The following is a 27,248-nucleotide window of genomic DNA, read 5'->3' as shown; positions in this document are numbered from 1 at the left end:
CGCCTCCAGCTTTTCTCTTGGTCTACCTATTAACTCTTTCTCTCCCTCTGTACAGACATTTCCAAAAGAACTGGTAAACGCCACAGAGGGGTTCAATAGTTTGGGATTCATTATCCTCTGGAGACGTTAGGGATTTGTACCCTTTGATTTTTTCCCACCTCCTCCTCGGCCTTGAGAGTCTACTTTCCTCCCCTCCTTTTCCTCTGGCAGAGGGACTGTTGGAAAGAAAATGCTTCCACTATTGCTGTGAGGCCAGCAGAGATTAGGCCAACGAACCAAAAATCACATGTTAAATAAGTAATTCTACTTACTACAAGCTGCATGTCCGCTGACTTGATGCCTATATTCCTTAAACAGTTTGGGATGTCCGTCCCCATTTCATGGCTGCAAAAGATCAACTGTTATCATTCCATTCTCCTTTTCTGTCTTCTTCTTACCGGGGAATGGGGGGCATTAAAGAAGGGGTGAGGGAAAGGACGTATCTGGTGTGGTAGGAGGAGGGGAGGTGATCATTTCTTCATTCTACTTGGTGGATATATGCCGCTGTGGCGATCCCACAGGGTCCCCGGACGTTTGACAGTCTGTTGATCCCTGTGCCACCACTGTGCTCGCTTCCCCGCTGCCACCAACCAGTTACTGTCTGGTAAAACACTGAGTCCAGTCGGTTGTTAAAAGTGAACAAAAAAACCCCAAGTTTATTTTACAAACATTAACAAGTTTATGGTTTCTCAGATAATATTCCTGTCTGTATCTTAACTTTAGTTTCTTTACCGGCCTATACCTTCATAATACCTTCTGACTGATTATCTCAGCTGTTTGACTGCCTCCTCTTAACAAATTCTCTCCCTCTCTCACACCAGACTAGCCCCATCTTCTCTGTCTCTCCTAACTCCAGACTGTCTTCTCAACAACTCTTAACTCCCTAAAAAACCTCTGTGCTTAAACCTTATACACCGTTAACTCCGCCCCCTGGGTTCCCATTGGTTAGTCATTTTACAATTAGTTAACCCTTTCCCTGTGAACCCAGTATGATGTCACACACCTAGGAGGGCAAACGCCACATATGCCATGCTTCTTCCTCCATTTAATCAGCAGGGGCCTGGATCCATGCCATCCAGCTACATGGTGCAGACCCGACACCTGCACAATTTCCATTGCACAATCTCCCCTTAAGCCCACCCCCCCCCCAACACACAATTGTTGTGCATTCCCAGTGATGGCAAACAAACGTGACCTGCAGAGCTGACTACAAATAGCATTTGCATCCCTGGGTGAAGATAATGTACACCTGTAGGGATAATACAAGCCAGGGGCTGAAGACCACGTGAAGAGCCCTGGTGCACCAGGCCATTGGCCCATCTAGTTCAGTATGTTTTTGACGCGCAGCGTAAATTAATAATGCAGAGTTTTAAAGACTAAAAGCTTTACTGAATTAAAATAAACTTCTTCATAAACAACATGGTTGCAAACAGTTTGATTGAGATTACATTGTTACGGTAAAATCTGGGTGCGAGGCTGCTCTGCCACCCAGCTCGTCGGACTAAGTCCGCGGGTCCCTGCGGAGGAAAATGAGCTCAGCCGGAGACAGGAGCAAGCTGCAGAAGATCCAAGTTTATTGCGCAACAGGTTCAAGGCGAGATTGAAAATCTGAATAGCGAGCAGAGAGGCTGATGGCCGGAGAGGACAAATAAAGGAAGAGGGTGATGAGAGGAAGGAGGAGGGAGAAGGGTCCCCCCCAGCTCCTTTCCTACCACTTATCAGCAGTGGCCTGGATCCATGCAATCCAGCTGCGAAGTGGGGACCTGACACCTGCATGATTTCCATTGCACAATCTCCCTTGGAGCCTCCCCCCTCAACACACAAATATTTATTCCTTGAGGGCCAAGAGACACTCAACTGCCTTGCACCAATTTTGGCATATTTGCTGAAATATACTCAGAGTCAAGAGTGGATTTCATGCTCTTTATTCAGCTCATAGTGGTGAGGAGGGAATGGAAGTCCCCTCAAAGTATCTGCTTTATATACATTATTTACACAATGGGCTGCACGTGATTGGCTAATTCCGGAATTCTCCTGTAGGCCAATCAGGTTGTGGATTCACTTCCATCTGGAGCTGGATTGGGTGGCTCCTGCAGACCAATCATACTGCTGCATCGTTCTAGGACCAATCAGACTGCTGCAATCTGAATCCTATTGTTCTGGGACCAATCAGACTGCTGCATTTTGGATCCTATTGTTCTAGGACCAATCAGACTGCTGCATTTTGGATCCTATTGTTCTAGGACCAATCAGACTGCTGCATTTTGGATCCTATTCAACTCAGTACATAACATTTGCGCTTATTGAACTGTGATGCCCACCGGGTGGGGGGGCATGAGGGCCCTCTCCCTAAACAGTCTTGCCAGTTTCCCCCCTCTTAATTAAATTTAAAGATTTTCTTTGTGGACAACCCCCTGTCCACCCCTTCATACTGAAGGAAGGAAAGAAAATCGGGATAGCGAGCAAGGAGAGGCGGATGGCCACAGAGGACAAAGAGGGGAAGAGGAAGGTGAGAGGGAAGAGGTTTCTTGGTTTACAAAAGTATCTCTCTTTTCTCAGGTTTTAAAGTCTTCTCTATATATCAGTTACATATGATGTGAAACATTGGTTTTGTATACAAAATAGGGTTGGGAAAGAAGAAAGGGGTGCAGAGTGGTAAACTTATTTTATTATACTTAGTGTATATGTGGGTGTTATAGGAATTCTAAGGTCTTATAGAATAAATGTTGATTATTGCACAAGGTAAACACACATACATAAGTATATAAACCACGTGTCTAAAATAGTACAGGAGAGCAATCCCAAAGCCATCTTGGCTCACCTAAAGACTCAATATTTCCTCTGCTTCCTTAATCCCCCTTGCCTGAGAACAGATAGGCAGATAGCAATCAGGGGAAGTTCCTGAAGGGATTCCTCTCCTATATCTGTGAAACTCCTTTGTATTAATTGTCATTGTTTGCCATGCTGCTCTGCTTTGAGGGATGTCCAATGGGCATCCTGATTGTCTTTGTCAAATGCTGATTTGTGTAAACTGTCTAGAACTACGTAAAACTTGATAAATCCTCAGGAATATCACACCTTGGCCTGCCTGAGCCACAGTACCCCCACCTTGTGTGTGATGTGATTTCTGACTGCAGAAGGGTTGTCCTTCTCCATGCCAAAATGCAAACCCTTAAAAGAGATGTTTCTTCTTGGTTTGGGGTCTCTCTTGCCTCCTTACAAGGAGGGGAGGGAACTCTGTTGCAACAGAAAAATAAAGATCTGCCATGCTTTATCTGGATCCTGCTTCCACCCATTCATCTCTGATCAATGGGTCTCTGATCAACTTAGGGGACTCAGCCACTTGCGGAGTTGGGCAGCAAAAGCCAACCACCCCTATTTTTTCAATATCAGTGGCGTTTTTATGTCAGTGTTATTTGGGTAGGTTTTCTTTCTGTTTATTATATTTCCTTGAGTTGGGTGTGGGGCCCAGGGAGTGGTTGGTTGTGTTTAGTTGGCTGCAGTGGGATTTCTTTGAATGGAGGGGGGTTGGATTTGGAGGTCAAGGTAGCCAGATTGATTCGTATGCTGTCGGTGGATTTTTGTTGGGCTGTGCTGCAGGGTTGGATGTTGAATCGAGACCCCAAATCAGGCGCCCCGCTGTGGGCTGCAGAAACCTTGTGCCGTTTCACCTGGTTTCTCCCTGACAGGAATCCTTTGGGGCGTCTCTTGGTGGGCCCCTTTTACCTGGAGAGAGGGAGTCCAGGTAAGGCTGAAAGAAAGTGAGAGGCCATCCAACTGCAAAGTGGGGTCTTTCCCCCAACAGGCTAGAGGTCAACCTAGCCCCATTGTTGCTGGCAGGAAGGGTCGGGAGACATTTTGCTACCCGAGAGAAAACAGAAAAGAGTGCTTCCCTCCCCCCACAAGCCACCTGGCTGGGACACCGAACAGTCACCAGGTGACAACTACACTCCCCACCCCCAACCATCTTAGACTCAGCCTTTCAGTGAAGTCCCTAAGGCAGTGGGATGGCGCTTTGTACGCCTCCTTCTGGAAACTCATGCAACCAAGCTGGTGCCAAACATGTTGCTCTGTTTTCCTTTGGACCACATCCATGAGGTTGAGCATGTCTTAGCATCTGGGCAGCAGCAGCACCTCCCTCCCTCCTGGTGGGCTGGACAGCTTGGAGGCCTCGAGCGCCCTGCCTCTGCCTGCCTAGGAAGGTGGCTGAACGGCTGATAGTCTTGGAAAGTCTTGCTTGTTCACTTCCAGCATTTATCTACTTCCATTTGCAATTATACCCTAACAACCCTTTAGCCCAAAAGGCTAAGGCAGCAGCTTACAAAAATTAGTATTAAGAAGCTCCTTGCTCACAATATGTTTTTTAAAAAGCAGACATAGCATAAAAGGAGAAAGGATTAGGAGGGAGAAGGGGGAAAGCAAGCTCAAGCACAAGGTCTTAAAATCTACAGCCGCTCCCCATGGTGTTTCAGGTTGTCTTGCTTTCGGTAAAGAGCAGCCCCTCTTCTGAAGCACCCCACCCCATCAGATCCAGGAGCAGGGGGGAACATCCAGGGCAGCGCCTGCCATACAATTTCCCCCTCAGGCAGCGTCCACACCCTCCAACATGCCTCAGATATATTGAGGCTGTGTGTGCGTGCGCATGTGTACACAGACGGAGTCTTTGGGCCAGGTGAAAGAAAGCCTAGTTAGGTCCCGGCAAAACATGCCTTTTCTTAAGAACAGAGGGCTCTTTTCTTAACGCTCCCTTCAGCTACTCTTAGGGTAAGCCCTAAACACTCAAAGTAGTTGGGAGACTAACAGAGTCTTGGTCACCTTGCAGCCTGCTTCCTATGCCACCATACATGAGAGCAGGGCACTCTGCATATGCCCAGAGAGGCACTCTCCCCCTTCTCATATTCTAGCAGGATAAGGCTCACGTATGTAATGAGTCGCTTCTTCTGCCCACTGTTGCTCTCCCCTTCCAACAGGAGACCAGCCTCTCCACAACATGCACTCAGCCCATGCTCAGAGGTACACTCCCTTTCTTCATGATCCCCCAACTCACGCACTGGGCACACATGTGAGTATTAGGCAGCAGTTGATAAGGGCCTGTTCTCAAGCATTTATAGGATTGTTGTAATAACCAGGTAGCAGTTACAGAGACAATGATCTTGGCCTCTATTTGTGCCATTTCTTATCCGTGCAGGAGAATTAAGGGCCACTAAAAGGATGAAAGGTGGTGGGGGAGGAAGCAGAACCGGAATAAATATGCATATTGCCATTCCTCATATTCCAAAAACACTTTGCAAAGGCAAAACCTCTGCCAGACATTCTGCTAGACGTGGCTGTGTCCTGTTGTTCTGTACTGTGGCCTCTACACATTTTTGCAGCACAAGTAACAATACAACAACCATTTGTTGGTGTAAAGGGACCTTCTGTGTGAAAAACCTGGCACTGTATCAGTCAGCGACGGTCCTCCCACATCTTTGCAAGTCTTCAAAGGAGACTTTCTCCCTAAGCCCTGACATAACACAGGGTTATTGTGAGGGTGTCCTGGGGTAAAACCTTCCCCCACAAATCTTTTGTCATGATAAGAGCAACTCAGGGAGGCAAGAAGTCACCCCCCCTTTCTTTAGAAGGAGCCAATATTTCCCAGCAACCTATGAGGCAGAAAAATGCAAATCAGTTTGTTGGTTAAAACGTATGTAATGCTGCTATATCTCATGACATTTCATATTTTTATGGCCTTTTCCGGGAAATCATTCTATCCAATGCATAATCTCTCATTCCTAGAAAGTTACCATCTGTAACACAAATGAACTTGGAGATGCTCAGATGCAACACCAAAAATTAAAACCAGACACTGATTTCATACTTTAACATGTTAATCAATTTCAGAATTCTTTGGGATTTCAGCTTACCACCTAAAAACAATGCAAATGTACTTAGAAGTAAGTCCCACTCTATTCAATGGGATATATCTAAGGAAGCCTTCAGAGGAACACAGTCCAAGGGTACAACCTTTACAAATATTCAGCATTTAGAATATGTGGGTACAAAAGTGTCTCCAAAGTAGAAGACAAATCTTTGACACACAGGCATTCATTGATGTCATTATCTACAGAACTGGGCAGATGTCATCAGTCGGGAATGTCATTCCTCCTTTCAGTATCAGTGAGGGATGTTCTTCTACGCTGCTGTGTTGGCATTGAACTGTCTGTAGTGGAAGAGGCTTTTAGAGTCGAGTTTTCCAGAGTATTTGAGAGCTTCGGTGAAGAGCTTTGCCACCTGAAACCAGAAAAATCAAGGCACTGCTTACATGTTTACAAACTATTTTTAAAGGATTAATTTAACAAACCAGGCTGCTGAGAATTAGGCTACATCTAGGCCTCATCTAGCACTCCTGCTAACCTAGCAGTTCGAAAGCACATCAAAGTGCAAGTAGATAAATAGGTACCGGCGGGAAGGTAAACGGCGTTTCCGTGTGCTGCTCTGGTTCGCCAGAAGCGGCTTAGTCATGCTGGCCACATGACCTGGAAGCTGTACGCCGGCTCCCTCGGCCAATAAAGTGAGATGAGTGCCGCAACCCCAGAGTCTGCCACAACTGGACCTAATGGTCAGGGGTCCGTTTACCTTTAGGCCTCATCTACAGGTTCTTTTATGCAGGTTTATCCATTTTAAAAACATCACTTAATAACTTTTTTTTTATTGCTGATTCAAAAACACACTTCTTATAGAGATTTACAGTCCAATCACCAAGGCTGAACTGGGGGGGGGGGGGGCTTCTTTTGTTGTAGTGATTTGCAAGCAACACATGTTAAGGGCTCAGCTCGGTTAAATCAAGTCCATACAACAAGACAAATTCCTGCTTCTCAAAAGGTTCAGTTGGGCAAATAAGGGAGAGTACACATCATAGGACAGCAAATGGAACTATACAATACAAACCACGTATATTTATATATTTTGGGTATTTATATCCTGCATTCTCACCTTCCAAAACTACTGTACTTCTCAATTCCCCATTCCTATCATATTTAATCATATTTTAGTTCATGTGTTATGAAAACCAACCACTCATGAGGGCAGGCTTGCATGATGGGGGAGCTCCCAAGATACCTCCATTCACTGCTGCTTGGCTCAAAGAATCATCCTTACCAGCAGGGCTGGTAATGGGTATGAAAGGCATAGGTCAGTTTCGGTGCTCTCAGCATCTTATTTACTAATCTTAAATTTGGTTCTCTACATTTCTGCAGCAGTTTGCAAAATAAAAATAAATCTAAAAAGATCCTCGTGAAAATTCACATGCTTTTAGGGGCCATTTCTGCAGTATGAGCGGCTGCAGGGGAGCAAGAGGCAGGGAGGAGGGAGCGAGAGGGGAGCTTTACAAGCCCGAAAGACCTTCTCCAGCTCAGATTAAAATTAAAATCCCAGCATGGCAGATGTAGTTCAGGAGAACATCAGAGCAACAGAGAAGGAAGTCAGGCAAAGGAGGAAGCTTCCTGCTCTCTGCTCCTGCTGTTGCTGCTACTTCTGCCACCGCCTCCCAGAACGTTGTCTTGTTCTAATCTTTACAGCAGCCCCGCATATAGCAGGCTGAGTGTCAGGAACAGAGGCTTTTGCCTAAAGCTAGCTAGCGAGATTACCAAAGAGATTAGATCTGAACTACTAACCTCTGGACTGCACTAGCTTTTATGTATATGGATTTGCTGAAAACCAGCAACCCTGCTTTCATTAAAGAATTGGCCTTAGAACTGCAACAGAGACACAAGAAAGAGGCGCTGCCTATGAAGTGCAACACAGATGACAGGAAATGTCTTAAATCAGTGAGCTGGGTGAAGCTTAAAATAGTTGGCTTTCAAACATTAATTAGGGCTTTAAAATGGGCCTTAACCCCAGTCATGCTAAAAAACAACAACCTGATTGTGGGAAATGGTGAGCAATATACCTGCAAATTAGTGAGGAGAGAGAGACCACTGTCAACAGCTGTCCTGCGGATCACATAATTGTCATGGACAAATTCTGTGTTGTTATTGGGAAGGTTAATTACCAAGTCTATGCTCCCATCTTTTATGAGCCTGAAATGAAAGGCACAAGATATTTGTGTAAAAATAAAAGATAACGAAGTCCAGCAAAGCAAAATAAGGTATTTCCACCGCCCGCCCCCTCCAATATTCCATCAGCACAAAACCTTGTACTGTGTAGGTATTTTACATCTCTAAAGCTTGGTCCAAAGGCATGAGAGCACCTTGAAGCTACCTGCCTACCATTCCAATGAAGATGTTCAAACTTAAAAGCAAACAGTGTGAGACACAAGCACAGCAGTGGGTGGAATATACGAAAGATGCATGGAGTCTTCTGGACCATATTCAGCTCCGCACAGGATTGTGCTTCTGCAGCCACTACCAGCTCAGCAGCAGCTTAAACTAAACTAATCCGTATGATCAGGATGAAGTTCATATGCCTGCAAAGCCAACAGGAGCTGAAGGCGTCCAGGGTTCCTCCAGGTCCTGATCCCACTCTCTCCATCTTAATCTTTTTTGGCTTTAAACTACACAGGACCCCACACAATGGCTGGCTGTAATACATTTGTCTGGAAACAGTGCTCCTCTGTCATCTATGTGCAGTGGATAAAATAGATTTTCCTGATATGACAAATGAATTACAGCCAGGCTATATTCCAGCTTGCTCACTTGTGCTAATAACATCACATCACTCAAAACTAACACTTGTCTTCCATGAACCGGGAAACTACAAGCTGTGAGGAAGAAGAGTTGTGATGTCACAAAAACTTGCTTTTCCATGTTTATACAGTTCACACCAGTTGAACCCTGGGTTGGGTAGGCCAGTGAGCCAGCTGGACTACTGTCAGACAACAGGGGGAAGGTCAATTTCCCAGCTGAAAGTGGGACAGCAGGCCCAAATATAACATGTCCAGAAGCCCAAGATTATTTTCTCAGATTTCCACTCCCCTTACTGCAAATTTGCTGAAAGTCTTACTGTTGGATTGGAAGGAGTGTGGGGTCCGTGTTTTCCTGTGATGGCCACGCGACTGGAGACACGGGAATGCCATTGGCATTGAGCCACCGAGAAGTTGCTTCTGTGGCATAAAGCTGCAAAGCAATAAAAAGACATTTGTGTTATATAATTAATAAAAAAACAGATCTTATCTTAACAGTTCTGTATGTGGCTGACTAAAATAAATAAAATGTTTTCTACTGACTTTCAGTAACATCACGGGGGGTGGGGTAATAAACTTACTCAGGTATATGTGAACTGCAGTTTTCTCTCTTTAAATGCCCATGTGAAAAAAGAAGATTCTTGTAAGGTGATGTCACAGACCTAAGTCTGTCTAGTACAGTATATTGGACACTGACCACCGTGGGGAAACTTGGTAACTTATGCCTAGTGACCTCTGTTTTGCATGGAGCTTAAAGAGCCAGCAGCAAGCAGGAGACTTTGGACCATTCTAAACTTGGTCTCCTCATGGACCTCCTCCTCACCTGCTGGACTAATTTTCAAAAGAAATAGCAGGTCTCAAAATATTAATGAAACTGGGGTGTTACCAAGGGCATGTGTCTCCTGTTCTGTGAACTTGGTTCCCTTCTCTCTTGGTAGCATCTGGTAAATTAACCTATATGTGTCTTTGCATTGCACGCTTCCTACCATATGAATGCCAGCCACAGAAGTGCAGCAGGGGCTGAACAATGTGCAAGGACACATTTTATTTTATGAGACTATTATGGGGCAGAGAATTACAGGATGTATGGCTGTTGTTGCTTTCAGCCATATGACCCCTTTACTCTTAGAAAATTAGGGTCTGGTTGGCATGCATATATTGCCAGTAAAAAATACACAACAAAGCAACACACGCAACATGCCTGTCCATACATGGTCACATCTTAGGTTTGCTTGAACACAAGAGGTCTCAGCTTTTCATACACACACACACAGACAATACCTTAAAACCTTGACTATGGAGCTGCTCTGCTTCATGGAGGAATTTAGGACGGAAGGAAGGCTGAAAGAACAGTGAAGAAAGTGGGTCTCAATGCCATGTTTTGCGTAGCAACATCCCTTCCCCACAGATGTGAAAGTGTTTGTGGGGTGGATATTTTACAACATGCAGCAAAGCTCTGCTATTATAGTGGGGCATGTAATAAAGCTCTGTGTTAGTCTTGGACATCTCCCTCTTTTAAAAGTGAATGTCACAGAAAGCTATAAAGGGCATGAGCTTTCTTGCAGTTGGCAAGTTCTTGTAGATTAACAAGCTTCAAAGGCACTGTTTGCCATGGAACTGAAGTCCATATCTCGCCAATAAGTTGGATTCCCCAGAGTCTTAACACAGCACACTGCCTTTGAGGGTTTTATAGCTGGGGAGTAGGATTACTGGACTATGAAGTGTCAAATTCAGCAACTAGAGAAACAAAACTTGCAAGCAGGGCAATTTATGTGATTTGGGCATGTTTGCATGAACAGGTTTATTAACAAGCTTTGCTTAGTCACATTTTTGTGTGTGTGTGTGCACAATTTAGAATTTTTAATCCTGATTTTTACCAGGAATTTGGGGAAATGGAGGAGGGCTAGTTGTGTGAGGGCAGGGGCATGAGAACAGGGACTCATCTTGAGTAAAAACCCTCTTCCAGCTCCCAGACATCAAACCTGGGCAGGAGTCTCTCGACTTTCATTGCAGGGGGTTGGACTATATGACCCTTGGGTACCTTCCAACTCTAAGATACAATGATCATGAGAACTGGAAACTTGCTTTTTCTTTTAAATGAAAGTTGAAAACTAAAGGAGGCTGTAGAATGAACCCGGTCCTGAATTGGAAGCTATATTGTAGAAAAGCTTTTTGAAACAGCTATCTATAGAAAATAATATTTTCTGAGGGATTTCTTCTTCATGGACTTTAGAAAGTTTCAGCCACAATGCATGAAGTCCAGTGACAACAGAAGACAAGAAATTTAGTTTGTTCTCTTCCCCAGAAGTGCGGTACAAACTTCCTGGAGGTACCAGCTCTGAACGCAACAGCTATTCTCTGGCTACCCACATGAAACGCAGTTGTTTCCACTCTTGCCATGAAGCCAGCAGCGATAGACGGGCAGAGAGTGATGGAGGAGGATGGCAAAGATGCAGGCAGAGCTGGTAATTGGATGAAATGCATGCATAGAATTGACCGCCTTCCACAACAGTCCTCCATTCAAAATAAAATGAAGGCAGGAAGGATATAATTTTACAACCTAGTTATGATTCAATGAATTCAGCTTGCAGCTTAGAAATAGCATTCCAATAAAAATATATTTGATACTGTGGAAAATTTAGCATTGGCCAGTTGAAAGGCAGCAGATGTTATCATTATTAATTTTTATTTATTAATGTTTATTGAATTTATATACCTCCCTATACCCGGAGGTCTCAGGGGAGTTCACAGATGTTGTCCTTCAAGGGGAAAGTACTTTCCATGTGTTAGTCTACAACGGCTTTAGACCAACAAAGAGTCAGGATTTCACAAAGTCATTTGTTTTTTCAAGCTAGCGCTATGGAGTCTTTGATTCTGGGAGAGGTCACACTGACTGGACAACCCTGAAGAGTCGAGCAAAGAGTTTGTGGTGGAAAAATGAGTCAAGCCATAGCTTCAAGGTCCACAGTCACTGGAAAGAACTTCATGGAAAAAACCATTTCTGCTCTCTACATTAAGTGGAAAATACAAATATCCAACATGACAGGCTTGGCAGCTTCCCTGCTATGGAATCGCTGTGCCTTCTGGTCAGGGGTGTTGGCTTTCACAACAGTATTATAAACTTCTATCAAACATGTACTGAACACTTGTGACACATAAAACAGGCTCTCCTCGAAAAGAAATTACAGCTGTCAACCTTCATCTGAGCTGCCCTAGATGTAAAAGCTGATTGAAAGTACCTGAGCAAGAAACCATTCGCTACTAAAAACCACGAAGTACAAGCTTGCTTATTTACAGCAAGCTATCAGGGTTCAGTTTTGAAATGGATTTTCTCATTTCTTTCAAAATGTTTTTCACACTGTTACATAATTAGCCTTTAAAAACAGACACATGTCCTCAGATGATTTTTAAATTTTTATGGACCAATGCCAGTTCAATTCAAGCTAAAAGTAGCAGAGAATATCTCCCCTGATGCATTGGTTAAGAATTTTATTAGATTCAGAATACAAAGCAATTTTTGAGCTAGGATGAATGTGGGATCAGGTAGGCCTGAACGGTACTCTAAATAGTTCTGACGCAAGAAAGTCCTGATTCTACACTCAGAATAAATCTACACAGATTAGCCAGTAACTGCCTACATGCACATTGAACGAATCTGTTTTCAAATCATTTAAATGTTTTTGGCGAGTTTTAAGGGCTGAACTATGTGGTACACACGCAACAAATGTTTGGGTCTCCCAATTTAATTTTCTTCTTTTAAAAGCAGCTGTTGGAGCCCCAGATTGGATCAGAGCCGTGGCACAGAAGGAGGGAGAGGGGGCTGACCCATTTCTTCTGCGCTTCAGTCCCCAAGGCAAATCCCCCCGCAGGGCTGCTAGCTATGGAGAAGAAAACACACCAATATGGCTCTGAAGAAGTGGCTTGGAAAGAGGCACACCACAAAGACTCGAGAGCACAAAGTGTACCTGCCACATCCCATAATATATGGTTGCGTTTTCATATTGACATTAGCACCTTTCAGCCTCTTTTCCACTTCCAGTGCTTGCATGAATGTTGATATTCTTGCTTACATTTGCATTTCCCACCAATAAAAAATAAAAAAGAATAAAGGGACATTGGAAGGGCCCCAAACTATTTTTTTTTTTTTAAGGAAAGAGGCCATGGCACGGGGAGAAATACTGAGCCAACCCCCATCCAACTCCTATGCTGCAGCTCTGACCCAAATTGGGGCTCCAACAGCTGCTTTCAGATAAAGAAAATTATGCTGGGAAAGGATTTATAATCAAGACGTCTTCACCAGCCATTGTTTTTAATCTAGAAAGTTGTTTTCTGGGTGCCTAATTCTGCAACAGTATAATGGTGTTCACAGCTCTGGATCCTTCTCTTTAGCACTGGACTGAGGCTGCCACTCTCAAATGCATAGTTCAACGTAAGGAAATTAAATAGGACATTTCCTTAGCATTTCAATCTATTCTGGCTTCCAGTCTTATGCAAGCTATTCTGTTTATATCCCACCTTTCAATATAGAATTCTGGACAGTACATATGTACACACACACTCACTATATTATACCTACACTTCACAGCATGTCCCCAGCAGCAAGTTGCACTCTCCTACCAGGCGTAATTCACTGCATGTAAATGATTGCTGGGTTTTAGTTGAGAAGTTGCTAAAAGAGGTAATCTGGAGCAGGCTAGGTTTTGGGGAAAGTTTTTTGTAGTAATACTACTTGTGCACCATGCTAGCAGCTACGGAATAACCTGTACAAGTGAACAGCGGCCAGCTATTCTGAAAACCCATCACAATGGAAGGACGGTTCCTGGGAAACACATAGCAGGATGGTGCCCGTCACGTGCTCAGAGCATGCATGCTGGAGGGAGGGGACAGGAGCAGTTGCTCAGTTCCATGTGTGAGCAGTTCACAGGTAGGATTGCATAGTCATCATGAATGTTAACGTGTTAAGTGTATTTAAGGACCAGGTGATTAGTCTGCGCTGCTCTTCCCTCCAGAGGAATGCAGGCGTCCAAAGGCCACTGTGAACATCCCACCACTCAGGGAAGAGAGACAGCACTAAGACCAAGTGCCCTCGTGAATTCACACACACTCAGAATACGCACAGCCTCATGCAGGAGATTGCCAAGAAATTGGTCTCTGTGATCTGGACCTAAAAATAAAGCACTCCTTGAATGCTCTCAGCATTTTGTGATGCTCAGCATTTCTGCACCGCAGCTGTAAGACAGATGCACTGCTTCCCACAAGCATTACTAAATAGCCCAATCAGGAAAGGGAATTAAAAGAGCCATTCATCTAATGTTGTTTAATAGAAAATGCAAGGTTCCAGCCAAAAATCACTTCATTAGCATTGTTGGTCTCTTTCCCCCACCCCAACCTCAAAACCATCAAAATGGAATCATCAGAACCTTCTGGTGCAAATCAGCATCATTATTGTCATTTTATGAGACATACTGATGCCCCTGACCACTTCGGTTCAATAATTCAAGGGCACTATTTGTATTGAACACAACTGAATTTGCAAGCATATTGGGAAGTGGGGAGGGGCAGCCTGGTGGGTTTGCCCTGAGTAAGCATTTGCAGAAGCCACCACTGTGCCTGACCCAGCAAAGGAAGACCTGGGGAGCGTTTCCCACCCAGGCTGCTCTTGAGGAGGGGGCTCTCGGAGGGTTCGCGTGGCCTGGGCTAAGTTGTTTTCCAACACTGACACCTTGGGGTGAAGGGCTGGAAATAAATAAATCACCACAAGATTTACAACAGCTGAACTACTGCTCTTTGGGATGTGTTCAAGAAGGAGACTGAGAGGGGAGCAAGGAAACAGCATGGATTTAGCAGAGGCCAATAACAGGGCTGAACAAGCTGTTCCATACTATTCCTGCCATCGACGTGGCTGCAGTAACAGGAGTAGGCTATGCCAGACAAGGTAGACACCCTGAGGCAGCTTCCTTTATCCACCTCCATCAAGGTAGCTTCTGATGAGTCAACGAGACTCCCTATTCCACACCCGTCCACCCGCCTAATGGATCAGGCAATTCACAGTGGGAGCCCATTGGTACCTCTCATCCTGGCATTTGCACACCCTCCCCATGCCCAATAAGCCAATCTAAAATAGCCTCAGAGGAAGAAAAGTGCCACAGATCTGTTTAGTCCCTTCACAACCCTTGAGAGCAGGCAGTGTCTAAAAGTCTTCTCAAAGGGACATAGAGCTTCAGTAATCAGAACCTTTTGTTCTGCTTATACTGTTCCACGTCTTAGTGGTGTTGTAGCTTTCCATTCATTCAGCCTTTATTGGCACAACGGGTGTTGTAGCTGATAGGGTGCTTGGTCTTCTGCCAGCTAATAAGGTGCTCTGTTTCTTGTAAATTCTACTGAACGTCCCATTTCCCTTCTAAATTATGCCTGGATTATTTTACTTTAAGAAGAAACAGTTTGCATCTTTATTCAAATTGGATTTCCTCCCTTTTCTTGAGGTTTCCAGGCCCACAGACACATACAAACACCCCTGTCACTGAGCAATTAATCCAAGAGGGAAAGATGCATGAAAAAGAAAATCAGCGAGTTAATAAATGAGGTTGACACTTTATTTCCACTTCCCATGACCTGGTGACTCTTTAAGACCTACAGTTTCAGCACAGAAAACATATGCAGTGCTCATTAATCACTAGCCAGGGATTTTCCAAAAGGGCATGCAGTTTGACTGAGCATCTACTTACAGGTCAAGTACTGCACCTTCACAATGATTTATATACCGCTATCTTATTGGGATAGCATCATCTGCTCAGCAGAGCACACTACAACATATGGCACAGCCCTACAGTTTGTAGGGATATGAATATCTACCCCACTCTAAAGTGCTAAACAGCGAAGAACAGAGACACAAAGCCAGAACTATTTTTGCCCCAAGAACATACCCGTTTGTATCAAAGCTGGCAGTAGAATTCATTTTCAATGTGTAATAGTAGCTTAGTGGTGTCAATTCTCTTCAAGGCACCCTTCGCTGCCATGACAGTATTGCCTCCCCCCACCCAGCATGGTAATTCTTGTCTAAGACCTGCTTTCTGAGGTTGAAACTTGTGGGCTCAATTCCCACACCCGGTCTCAGCATCCGTAATAATCATTCACAGCCTGGAAAGTCGGTATTGTTTTTAATTATTTTCTTATTGACTTTATGCAGGGCGTAAGCTTATTACAAGCATAGCGGGGGAATTGCAAAAGGCCATCAATTGTTTTTTTATGAGACCCCAAGCATTTTCTAATCTCAGATGTAGTGACTGATCATTTGGGGAACAGACACACAGGCCTTGTGGAGATTTATGAACGTATCATACTTCTGTGTCTCCTGCTTGTAATTACCCCGCGGCAGTTAAGGAGCATTGCAGGAGGAGGGGGTGGCGGGGAGGGAAGTCTCCTTGAATTTATTTCTTTGTTTTTGGTTGGGCTCCTTTTATTGTCCTGAAATGAAGGCCTGATTTAGAACTTCAAATGCAGCAAAGGAGTGAACTCAACGTAGCGCTATGCCAAGATCCACCAGGACAAGCATTGGGGCAGGAGAGGTGGGGAGAGCAAGCGCAAGTCCCTTGGCAGGGCTTCCACGTCCATTTGAATCGTGCAAGCTGAATTTTCCAGCATGTAACTGAACTCCACTAGAAAATAGCAACAGTCTAGAAATGACCTTGGAGAGCTCCCATGCCTTTTCTGCAGTATCAAACTCACCTGGATTCCAAGCAGAATTCCCTTCTGTGGCAGCTTAAACCCAGTAGACAGCATCGCTTTAAGGAAGGCAGAATGGATATTCTCCCCAAAGCAGGCCACCTAGACAGTGGAAAGGTTAGAGGGGAGGAAGGAAAGTGAAAAGAGGATTCCTGCTGGATTACGGACAAAATGAGTATCCATTTGAAGAAAAGGGAAGAAATGTTCTTCTCCTAGGAATCCTAGCCTCCCCTCCTTCAACAGTTCTTCCTCTCTTTGTCAGGAGCCAGCAGGGAAATAGCAGATCAGCACAGACAAATCTTATATTTTAATTAAGCAATAATGAAGGAATAAGCAATGCTTTACTCTCAAATAGCACACCATGGAGCAACATAAATGGATCCTGCTATGAATTATGTGGATGCCAAACACAGCTTCTGGTTCACACAGTATGCATGTGTTCTGCAAAATGTTCATAATACTTAATGCTTAAATAACAGCAAGGGTTATAAACGCTGCCCTGGGCCCATCAATGGATGCTACAGCTTGCAGTGGAAATGCACAGCTGCTTAGCATGAGTTTCTAGGCATTTCCTGAGGATTTGTAAAACCATTCAGAGTATTTAAGTACACAGATTTTGACTGGAACACAGCACACAGCAAGGAACATCTGGATACTATATAGTTTTGCAGGCCATTTCCTAGAGGTAGATAAAACATGGGATAAGGATTAGTCTGCCAGATTAAGGTAGCACAGGGCTGGTGCTAAGAACTAGGACCATACAGGTCCCAGAGGGCAGTGAATGTAGAATGGATAGTTGCTGGACAAAACAAAGGTCGAGGGGTATGGCTTTTCCCTTCAAACCTGCACTGATGAAAGCACCAGCTGCTTACCAGGGAGCAACAAAAGGTAAAGCGGTCCCCTTTAAGGCCAGATTTTAATGTCTCAGAGACCTCCTAGGTCTCATCATGAGTAAGCATTTCTCCAACTTGTTTGGCATTTCTTCTCTGTTTGGCAACACTTCTATCAAGACGACTGCCTGCTTCCCTTCCTCGAGTGCTGCTCAGGTCTTCCCAGCAGTGGGAGACTCAAGTTCTTTACAGGAGAGACATGTGGGACCTCACAATGTCTCTGTCATGAGGTGTTCTGGCTGTGAGCCCTGGAAGACCTGCTCCCTGCCTTGCAGGCCTTTCCCCCCCTGGCCTGAGATGGTGAGACTCCAGCTGCAAAAGCTGCGACTGCTGAAAAGGCTTGAGGCAGCCCCAGAATTCTGGGTTCAGGGGGGCACCTAACTGGCGACGAGGATAGGATCGATGGATATCAGAGCACAGCCAGACGCGGCCACCCTCTGAGCTGAGCTGAATCACAGAGCTGAAACACTGAGCATCACAGAGCAGAACCAATTCAGAGCTGACCCTTCTGGCTAGGGCACGGTGTTCCATCCATCGCCTCCATGTCGGCATCGGAACCATGGCTTCACTTGTGCCTCTACCGCCGTCTGCCCCAGCCTCTGAATCATGGGACTCCTACCTCGCTCGGTTCGACTGCTACCTCCAAGCAAATGAGCTGACAAGAGGGTCTGTAGAGCAGAAGCGGGGCCTCTTCCTCAGCCTTTGTGGCCCCGAAGTGTTCGCGATGGCCCCGAGCATCGGTTGCACCTCCAGCAGTCCAGGCAGAGCCGTGGGACACAATTCAAGAGAAGGTACGCAACCACTACGCGCCAAAGCCGTCCAAGATTGCTGCCCGCCATGCGTTCTACCACCGGAACCAGGCAGAGGGGGAGTCAATTAACAACTACACCACTGCCCTCTGACAGGCCGCAATGCACTGCGAGTTCCGAGACTTAGACGATGCCCTGATGGATCGATTCGTCTGCGGGGTCCGGGACATCCGTCTGCAACGGCATCTCCTCGCCAGGCTGCAGAAAGCCATTGAGGAGGCCGTGGCCACAGAAGCTGCTGAACTCTCCACCCAGGAAATCCGCAAGGCCAGCAGCCCGTATTTAAAAGACTATGTTCACTGGACAAACTGCACATGTAAAGCTGTATGGTGAATAGGGTCAATTAATATGCTTATGTGCCTTACTGAAACCAATAAGGGTATTGCTGTATGTAATGGAACCACTATGATTGTAACTAATGCCTTATCTCGGTGGGGAGGGGTGTTATGTATTGACGTTCTCACCCTGGGCCAGCAGGGGGATACTGTAGATAGTTTTCACTCAGGTCCACGTCAGTTATTTTAGGCGGGAAACCCTGGGTTGTTGTTGCTACAATATTGACAGCCGGCTGCCTATAAAATCAGGCTGGCTGAGCTGTTTGCTGTTCAGTTCTGTTCCAGCTTACAAAAAAAGAGCTGCTTTGGAGAAATCGCTGCGTCGTCTGCTGTGTCTACCCACTATTCAACACCTATGGCCCCCGGTATTAGTATCAGTTTGGGGAGAGGCACAAAATGTGGGGTTTGTGGCACAAAATGAACGTAAAACTTTGGCATCTGTTTGAAGGGGATTGGACAAAGTTGGATTTTTGGGTGCCAGCTTGTAACCCCAGGCTGAGTATCAATTACTTAGTTTGGGGGGCAGCACAAAACACAAGCTTTGTGGCATAAACAGCACAAAACAAGCACACAACTTTGGCATTAGTTTGGAGAGGATCCAAAATTTGGGGTTACACATCATCAAGCTCCAGGTCACCAAGCCTCAGCTTCCACAGCCATGAGCCACCATTGGCAGGATTGGCAGCAACAGCAGCAGATGAGTTCTAAGCTTATGATAATAACTGTACTCTTCTTAATTACACTGTTTTAAATGTGCATTTTCTATTTTTCTTAAGTAATGCTTTATTTTTGTAATGTTTTATATATATATAGTGAGAGAGACAGTGTGTATGTGTGTTAATGTTGCTTCGTTAAGTATGCATTCTGAAGTTGACCGCCTTCATAATCTTTTGTTTTGAAATCTTTAAGATAATACTTTAGTTTCCTGTCAATTATTTTGCTTTGAAGGTATGCTTTACATCTGACTTTCTTCTGGATTGTTTCATTTGATTTTTTTAAAACTCAAACCACTTTGAGTTTATTTCTTTGAAATATATAGCAGTACAGAAATGGAATGAATAATAATAATAATGATGATATTTACAAATACAGGTGCTGAAGCAGTAGTACGGGGTAGAGCAGAAGCAACACAGGAAATACTAAGTTCAGGATTTCAAAGAAAGGAACAAACAATGGAGCAAAGGCTTCTCCTAAGGAATGATGTTTGCAAACATGCCTGCCAGTTTCCCCCTCGCATGCACATTCGCTTTCTCTCCCAGGCTGCTCCACCAAGGCAAAATAATTCCACCTTGGACAGGACTTCAATTCAAAGTGATAAAGACGAGCTTAATGGCCCATTAGTAAACCATTAATCTGTCACTCACTATCAGCTAGTAGGGTATGCAAAACCCAAAAGAGGCAGATCAACATGGATGTAACAATATTATGAGCCTGAATATAATTAACCCTAACAATTGCATTCTCTTCTACCCATCATTCTAGATAGCAATAGCTAAACTGTGCACATGGGGAAGGGAAACATCATCTCAAAAGTATTAGGGTTCTTTTACTGGCAATCATATCAGCGGTTGGAAATCCAAATTTAAATCAAAATTTATTCCACATACTTCTCTATATAGTGACAGCACAGTCACATGGACAGTAAGTTCTGTGTGTATTTAAAATGCATTTGGAGAATAAGTGGCTGTTTTACCATTCGAGTTATGACCCTCCATTCACTGGTAAGAAAGACCTTCTCTACTCGTCTGTTTTATGGCAATTGTGAATATGGATCTTTCAAAGTCATAAAAGTTAATAATCTCTCATTTATGATTAAAATATTCTCTCTCTCCATCTAACATGCAGAAAACTAATCCTCACCCCTTGGCTAAACTACTGTTCTTTTTTTGTTTCTCAAGATGTCAACTCCTTTCAGAAAGTTAGAAGGACAATCAGACTATTTCAGCCAATTTGCTGCAGTTAAGGAAGAGCAGAATAATATATTTTTTAAAATCTCTGAAATGAGCAGAATCGACAATATTCCAGTAATATAGTTGCAATACTCTGCATGAAATATATCATATACCCTACAGATACTATGTGTCAAAATTGAACACTTATGATCCTATTCATCATATTTATTTTGTAATTATTGGGATGAATCCATTGCATTCATCAGGACTTACGCCTGAGTTATAGAATAGGGCTGCATATGTCCCAGATTAATTTGAGGTGCTTGTGCATACAAATGTTTAGGATCACAAAGGTCTACATGGAGCGCCTTCATTTCCATTTAAAATACAATTCTCCTTTATTTTTAACACCTCAGCAGTGCCTACTGGCTATAATATGCATGTACATTTACTAATTGCCCTATCTAGAATGATTCTAGATAGAAGGGACCTTGAGGTCCCCTTGTCTCATCTCCTACTCATACCCATGGGTAGGCTTCACTGTGTGGGTAACATGAAAGTGGGTAAAATGGAAACTCTCCCTCTTGAGCCTATGGGTCTGTGGGCTCACATGCATACAAGCACATAACCTTTCACCCACATTTGCAATCTTGTTCCCCTCTGAAGAGTTCCAATTTTACACACCACAGCCTCAAGTAGAATTTGTGATTCCATGATCTAGTTCAGATTCTGGCATTGCAGGGAGCTGGACCAGAAGACCCTGGGGGTCCCTTCCAACGCCACAATTCCAAGATTCTATAGGAACCAAAAGTGTAATCAGATGGACAACCAAATGTTGATGCTGTCTAGCCACTCCATTGCTTTAATGCAAGGCATATGTGGATACACATTTGGGTAAATAATGATTCTTCTTCACCCCCACCCAACTACCTTGGGATAAATTGGTCATCCTAGGAAGCCAAGAGGGAAGCGACTGCTAGCGCTGGCAAGCATTGCACCCTTTGCAGTTCTGGTATACAGAAAGGTTACTAGTGTTGCCCAAGGAGGAGGCTGGCCATGCATGGCTCAAGCAATGCATACGTAAAGGTAAAGGGACCCCTGACCATTAGGCCCAGTCGTGCCCGACTCTGGTGTTGCGGCACGCATCTCGCTTTATTGGCCGAGGGAGCCAGCGTACAGCTTCCAAGTCATGTGGCCAGTAGGACTAAGCCGCTTCTGGCAAACCAGAGCAGCACACGGAAACACCGTTTACCTTCCCACCAGAGCAGTACCTATTTATCTACTTGCACTTTGACGTGCTTTGAAACTGCCAGGTTGGCAGGAGCAGGGACCGAGCAACGGGAGCTCACCCCGTCGTGGGGATTCGAACCGCCAACCTTCCGATCGGCAAGCCCTAGGCTCTGTGGTTTAACCCACAGCGCCACCCGCATCCCCTGTAATGCATACTTAGTGCTATAGAATAAAAGCCTTAAGGCACCTAACAAACGAACCCATAATAAAGGAACACGCAGTGGATTCCTTCCTCTCCTGGGATATGCTAATTAGAGTGAAGTTATGGAAACGATCCAGAAACGGTATTATATCTGCAGCCATTCAGGGTTCGAAGAGTCCTACCTGTAGTTCTTTTTCTGCATTACACATCATGATGGTAACCAAGCAACCATAAAAATATCACCCCAGGTACGTTACCCTGACGTAACTTCACAGTTCCAAAAAAGACCAAATATTTCTGTTTTGAAGTCTAGTGTTGTTTCTGTGACGCTGCATTAATGAGGATTTTGAAGGTTGTATATATTTGTCTGTCAGGAGCTGGCTAGGTATTTCATAAAATGTACTGTCTATCACTCTGGAATATTTACCAGAACCTGACAGCTCTCTGTGAGGAAAAACAAACAGGGAGTTCAGGCCTTTGCAATGATCATCGCAAATAGATAGGACTCAGACACAAATGAAGAGGGACATCCAGTGGTCAAAAAAAGTTATTTTCTGCAGATAATCAGTTTGGTTAAGAAAGGTTAGATGTCTTTGCACTGGGGGGGGGGGGGGGAAATGGCTTCCAAGGTCTACATTGCTTGTCCCCCCACCCTACCCTGAAGACACCTAGCAATTTAAGTACATGTAACTTGCAACTTATGTGCATTAAACTTTTATGCATTCAGCTTTATATGCTTTGCAAACCTTTTAAACAAAAAAGAAGCAAAAAATAAAAAGGAGGCAGGCATTGGGGGGGCCTTGGCAACCCCACCTGCCATTGCACCCAATGTGTTTTGACTACAGTATATGCAATTTTGGCTTTATGTGCTCTCCCCAGAATGTAACCCCACATAAGTTGAGAGTCACCTGTACAATAAAGATACCATTAGTGAGGTGTCTTTTAAAAATGACCTACTCTCCAGTAAGAATCAGATTGTCGAAGCTCTGACTCAAGAGGGATCCTGGCCAGTAGAGTGAGTCAGCTGCCTTAAATGAACAACAGCTGAGGAGCTAGAAGGAGAGACTGCAATCTGAAGTCATATTTGAAGTAGAACTGTACAGTGGTACCTTGGTTTACAAATTTAATCTGTTCCGGAAGTCCATTCTTAAACCGAAGTGCGCTTTCCCTAAGGAGGCCTCCCGCTGCCAGTGCCCTTCCACCGTTCAGATTCTGTTCTTAGACCGAGGTAAAGTTCGCAAACCGGGACACTACTTCCAGGTTTGCAGAGTTCATAAACCGAATAGTTCGTAAACAGGGCTGTTCTTAAACCGAGGTACCACTGTATTGACATTATGAGATAACATCTAAAAATTAGTACCTCCCCGGTGGATGCCATTTCACATCGGAGAATAGGGTCAACATCTCTCAGACGGGGCCAGGAGAACATTGGAGCCTAGAAAAAGAGAAAGAGAATAAATTGATGCTCCACTAAAATTGTGACATCAGCCCTCGCCCAACTTGTTACAGTGAGAGTTAAGTGCTCAAGAATTACACTTGCGGCAGAAATAGTAATGATTTTGCTAAGGCTTGCACATGCTGTGACCCAACAACCCAAGCGCAGCCCATGGGTGTTCCAGTGTGGCCAGCCAGGTGCTTGAACACTCTCCCACCCCAGCAAAAACATGGGGAAGAAACGCATGTACTCTGGCAGACTACAGTTCATATTTTCTTGGTCTGCATTTATACAGGTAGGTTGTAAATTTTGGAGACCTGTTCTTGGAGACTATTCATATTATGTGTACATGCTTAAAACATTTAGTACCATGTGGGTTGTTCAATGTGGGAAGAAATTAAATGCCATGTACTTCTATAACCCTAGGCTGAAATATGGTATCTGAAAATATTTCTCGTGTAAGTTATGTAATAAATATTTAAGCCTAAGGGTAAAATTGCTCTAGTTCCAGAGGGCAAGTGTGCCATGTTATGGCATCTAGGAACCCCTTCTGCCGATCTTAGCACCCAAAGGGGTCTGTGGGGAAGGAGGCAGCCTTCGAGGTATTGGGGGCCTGAGTCATTTAGGGCTTTAAACACTGAGCACTTGGTCGGCCAATTGGTGCCAAAGAAGGACAGAACTTCCTTTATGTATGCTACAACAGCAGCAAGAATACTCATCGCAAAGTATTGGAAGACACAAGATTTACCCACCCTGGAAGAATGGCAGATGAAAGTGATAGACTATATGGAACGGGTGGAAATGACTGGCAGAATCCGAGACCAGGGAGAAGAGTTGGTGGAAGAAGATTGGAAGAAATTTAAAGACTATTTGCAGAAACATTGTAAAATTAATGAATGTTAAAATTATGTTGGATTGAAATCAAGCAGCATTAGCAACAAGGTTAACAAGAATATGTAAAAATGGATTGATATTGGATGAAAATATAAAGTTATAATATGTTGAGATATAGAATTAAGATAAAAAGAAAGAGGGTAAGGATTTGCTGAATTAACCATGTGAACGGGAATACAAAAAAGGGAGGTGTGAGGAGGTCGGGGAAATAAGTAAACGAAATTTAAGATATGAAAAGATTGATTTGTTTTTAACTATTTTTTATTTATTTTTTCTGTACTTTGTATTTTTTTTCTATGCATTTTTGTACTTTTTGTATTTTTCCTTTCTTTTTTTTTCTTTTTTCTTTTTTATTCTGTAACTTTCTTCCTTTTGTAAAACCTTAATAAAAATCTTTTTTTAAAAAAAACAAAAACACTGAGGGAGCCCAGAAATGAACTGGCAGCCATGAGGCTGTTTTAAAATAGGAGTTATATGGACTCTGAAGTGAACAGCAGCCAGTAACCTGGCTGCTGCACTTTGGACCAATTGAAGTTTATAAGTCATCTTCAAGGACAGCCAGGGACCCTCCTCTGTTCACCAAGACATTTATACAAACACCCACAATTTTTCTTGCAACCTCATTCCCCTAAACTTGTCCAGTTATCCTTCTTTAGTGACAGGGTGGAAAACAGAGATGGACGGGGACAGACAATCCAACCTAGAGAAGCGGTTGTGATGGGTCCTCCTGTCTTGTGGCTGTGAGAGAGACGCAGGGAAGCCTCCCCCTCTTTGGCTTTTGACAAGTTTGGCTGGTGGCCAGATGTTTTGGGCTAGCTTTTTAAATGGGAGAGCAAAAGTTCAAAAGAAGACAGTATCAGGGTGTTGGTCTGGGGCACTTCAGGAGAAGGTAAAACTAATTAATAATAATGTGCTTAATATTTAAAAGGTTCTGTCAATCCCAAAGTGCCTGTTAAGATACTTCTAATTATTTCTGACATTTTAATAATCATACATGCCATAGGCACATAAAAGCATTTTGTTGCCTCCTGGATAGACAAATCCTGTGGTTGTGACTTCCATACAAATAACTAAAGCAAAGCACAGATATACAACAAAGCTTCTTTTGGGGTGGGAATAACCAGAGAGAAAGGGTCCAAAACTATGAAAACCAGGGCTAACCGCTTCTAGATACAGCAGCGTCACCTGTCTCCTTTTGGTTAAGCACGCCAGCTGCCTCTGCATACAATAATGCTGCCAATATGCAAGAGTCATCCACTTTTGATGTTTCTAGTTTTTAATTCCAACCTTTACCCCCCCTTTTTGCCCATTGCATTCTCATCAAAAAGTGGGGATATTTAACCCATTTCTCTTACCAATATAACTCCTTTCCCCCCTTCTCCATCAAATGAATGGGCAATCAGAGCTGAACATATCACACGAAGCCTTAACTGCTTCAGGCTTACCTTAATGCCCACGTAGTCTGAAGGAATCATGGGTTTTGGCAGCGCAGGAAGGGTGGCCTCATGGACTTGCTCCCCAGTCATCACTTTAGTGGCCACATCAATGAAATCAAGACCAAGAGATTTGGACACAAATGGGAAAGAGCGTGAAGCTCGCAGGTTGCACTCTATCACCTGAGGATGAGGCAGGGAAAGCACCTTTAAACCCCGCGCCCTCATTGTGAGGAAAGACAAATGCCTTCCTTGTAGTCTTAGCCACTGGCAACACTCAAAACGTTTCTGGAAGTTAGACCTCAATTTCCCACCATCTGAGAGTGAATAGAAATGACCACCTGCTATACTCAAAGCAGATATAGGCAATAGCAAGAGGAAAGGCCTAGTAGAGTATCAACACTTTCTGAGATCACATATTTTAAAGTCAGACAACCTGTATCCCCAAATGGTTAATCATTTCCTTCAGTTCATGTTTTGCAGGATGGGCAACATTTCCCATAACTGAACACTGCAGGCCCATAAAGCTAAATCGTCTTATTCTGCGGGCACTTTCAGGGGGAGCCACAAGAGAAGTGTATGTAAGAGTCAAGGGGGCAAGCGTGGCACATTTAAGAGTGACAGGACACTACCAATGGGCAATGACGATACAGGAGGGATGGCGAAGGGGAAACAAAGGATCTGTGGACAGGAAAGAATTAGATTGAAACCATAAGGGGATTGTTTCACGCTACGTTGGGCCTCATCACTTTTCACTCTGAATTCCCAGCTCACATCAGAGAAGCAGGATAGGCTTTCATGAGAGTAGCTATGCTCCTTTATTGTAAGTATATGAAAGAAAGTTGCATACAGGCTTAAAAACAGTGTGCTGTATTACAGCACATGCACAAAGAAAAAGGTGCCATGCTCCTACTGTTATAAGGAGAGAAGGGGACTCTTTTTTTAACCTTGTAGGATTTGGGGCCATCCGTAGTGTGAGTCTTTGAGGAGCACAAACAGAGGCTGAATTGCCCTTCTAGCCTTCAGAGAAGACTTTGATAATAATTGCTTGGACTGAGGGGGGGGGGGACAAACAATAAATTAAAAAAATGTATATAGCAGCTTCAGGGGCCCCTGTAGAAGATCAGGAGAGAACATTTGATCTTCTCCCTTGCTCTGCTCTGGTCCCAACTCAAGTCCCTTCCCTACAATGCTGTCTCCACTGGCCTCAAATGAGTTTTCCCTCCTGGTGCAAATAGTAGCTTCCTGAAGGAGGGAGGGTTTTCAACAATGGACCAAGAAGGAAAGGGTTAAACTCCCACTCCCACCTCCTGCAGTCCAAATATTGCTCTCCATCCCCCACTGCCATCTGCAATTAATATTTTTTTAAGCTGTCTATGCTAATTGCATTCATGCAATTAATGTCTTTCTTAGTTTGGTCCTGAAGTGCTGCAATAGCTGGGCCTGAGGGCTAGGAGCAAGTTTAGGCACTAGATTTTTTTTACATGGGGGTGAGAGCTCTATGAAAATGTCATAGTAAAACTGCTTTGAAGGCTCACCATCTTCCTATGTTTTCTTCTATCCCTCTGCCTTCCGATTTGCTCTCTAGCTATCCATAATGACCGTAGAAAGCAAAATAGGTATGTATTGTAGAGTCAAACTTATGCTGTGCTGATAGGATGAGTCTCGTATAACATTCTTACCAATCTTATTTAGTGCTGATCTGATT

General features: G+C 44.0%; 1 protein-coding gene across 3 annotated transcripts in view; it reads right to left on the bottom strand.

Moving 5' to 3' along the window:
- Window positions 1-27,248, bottom strand: part of CPS1 (carbamoyl-phosphate synthase 1) — a 193,528-nt gene that overhangs the window by 7,767 nt on the left and 158,513 nt on the right. For 2 of the 3 annotated variants that reach the window (XM_083626151.1, XM_083626152.1), the window contains exons 32-36: window positions 25,553-25,723; window positions 23,139-23,213; window positions 16,424-16,522; window positions 9,980-10,039; window positions 9,019-9,131 (exon numbers count right to left, since the gene is read on the bottom strand). In XM_083626151.1, the coding sequence (XP_083482277.1) occupies window positions 9,019-9,131; window positions 9,980-10,039; window positions 16,424-16,522; window positions 23,139-23,213; window positions 25,553-25,723 (518 nt within the window). Of the gene's footprint in view, window positions 1-5,888; window positions 6,310-7,966; window positions 8,097-9,018; window positions 9,132-9,979; window positions 10,040-16,423; window positions 16,523-23,138; window positions 23,214-25,552; window positions 25,724-27,248 lie in introns of those variants that run through there. The other variant, XM_083626153.1, reaches the window with a different exon arrangement.

This window comes from Podarcis filfolensis (genome assembly GCF_964270895.1).
Source record: "Podarcis filfolensis genome assembly, chromosome: 1".
Classification (NCBI taxonomy): domain Eukaryota; kingdom Metazoa; phylum Chordata; class Lepidosauria; order Squamata; family Lacertidae; genus Podarcis; species Podarcis filfolensis.
This window is presented reverse-complemented; position numbering and strand designations above follow the sequence as displayed.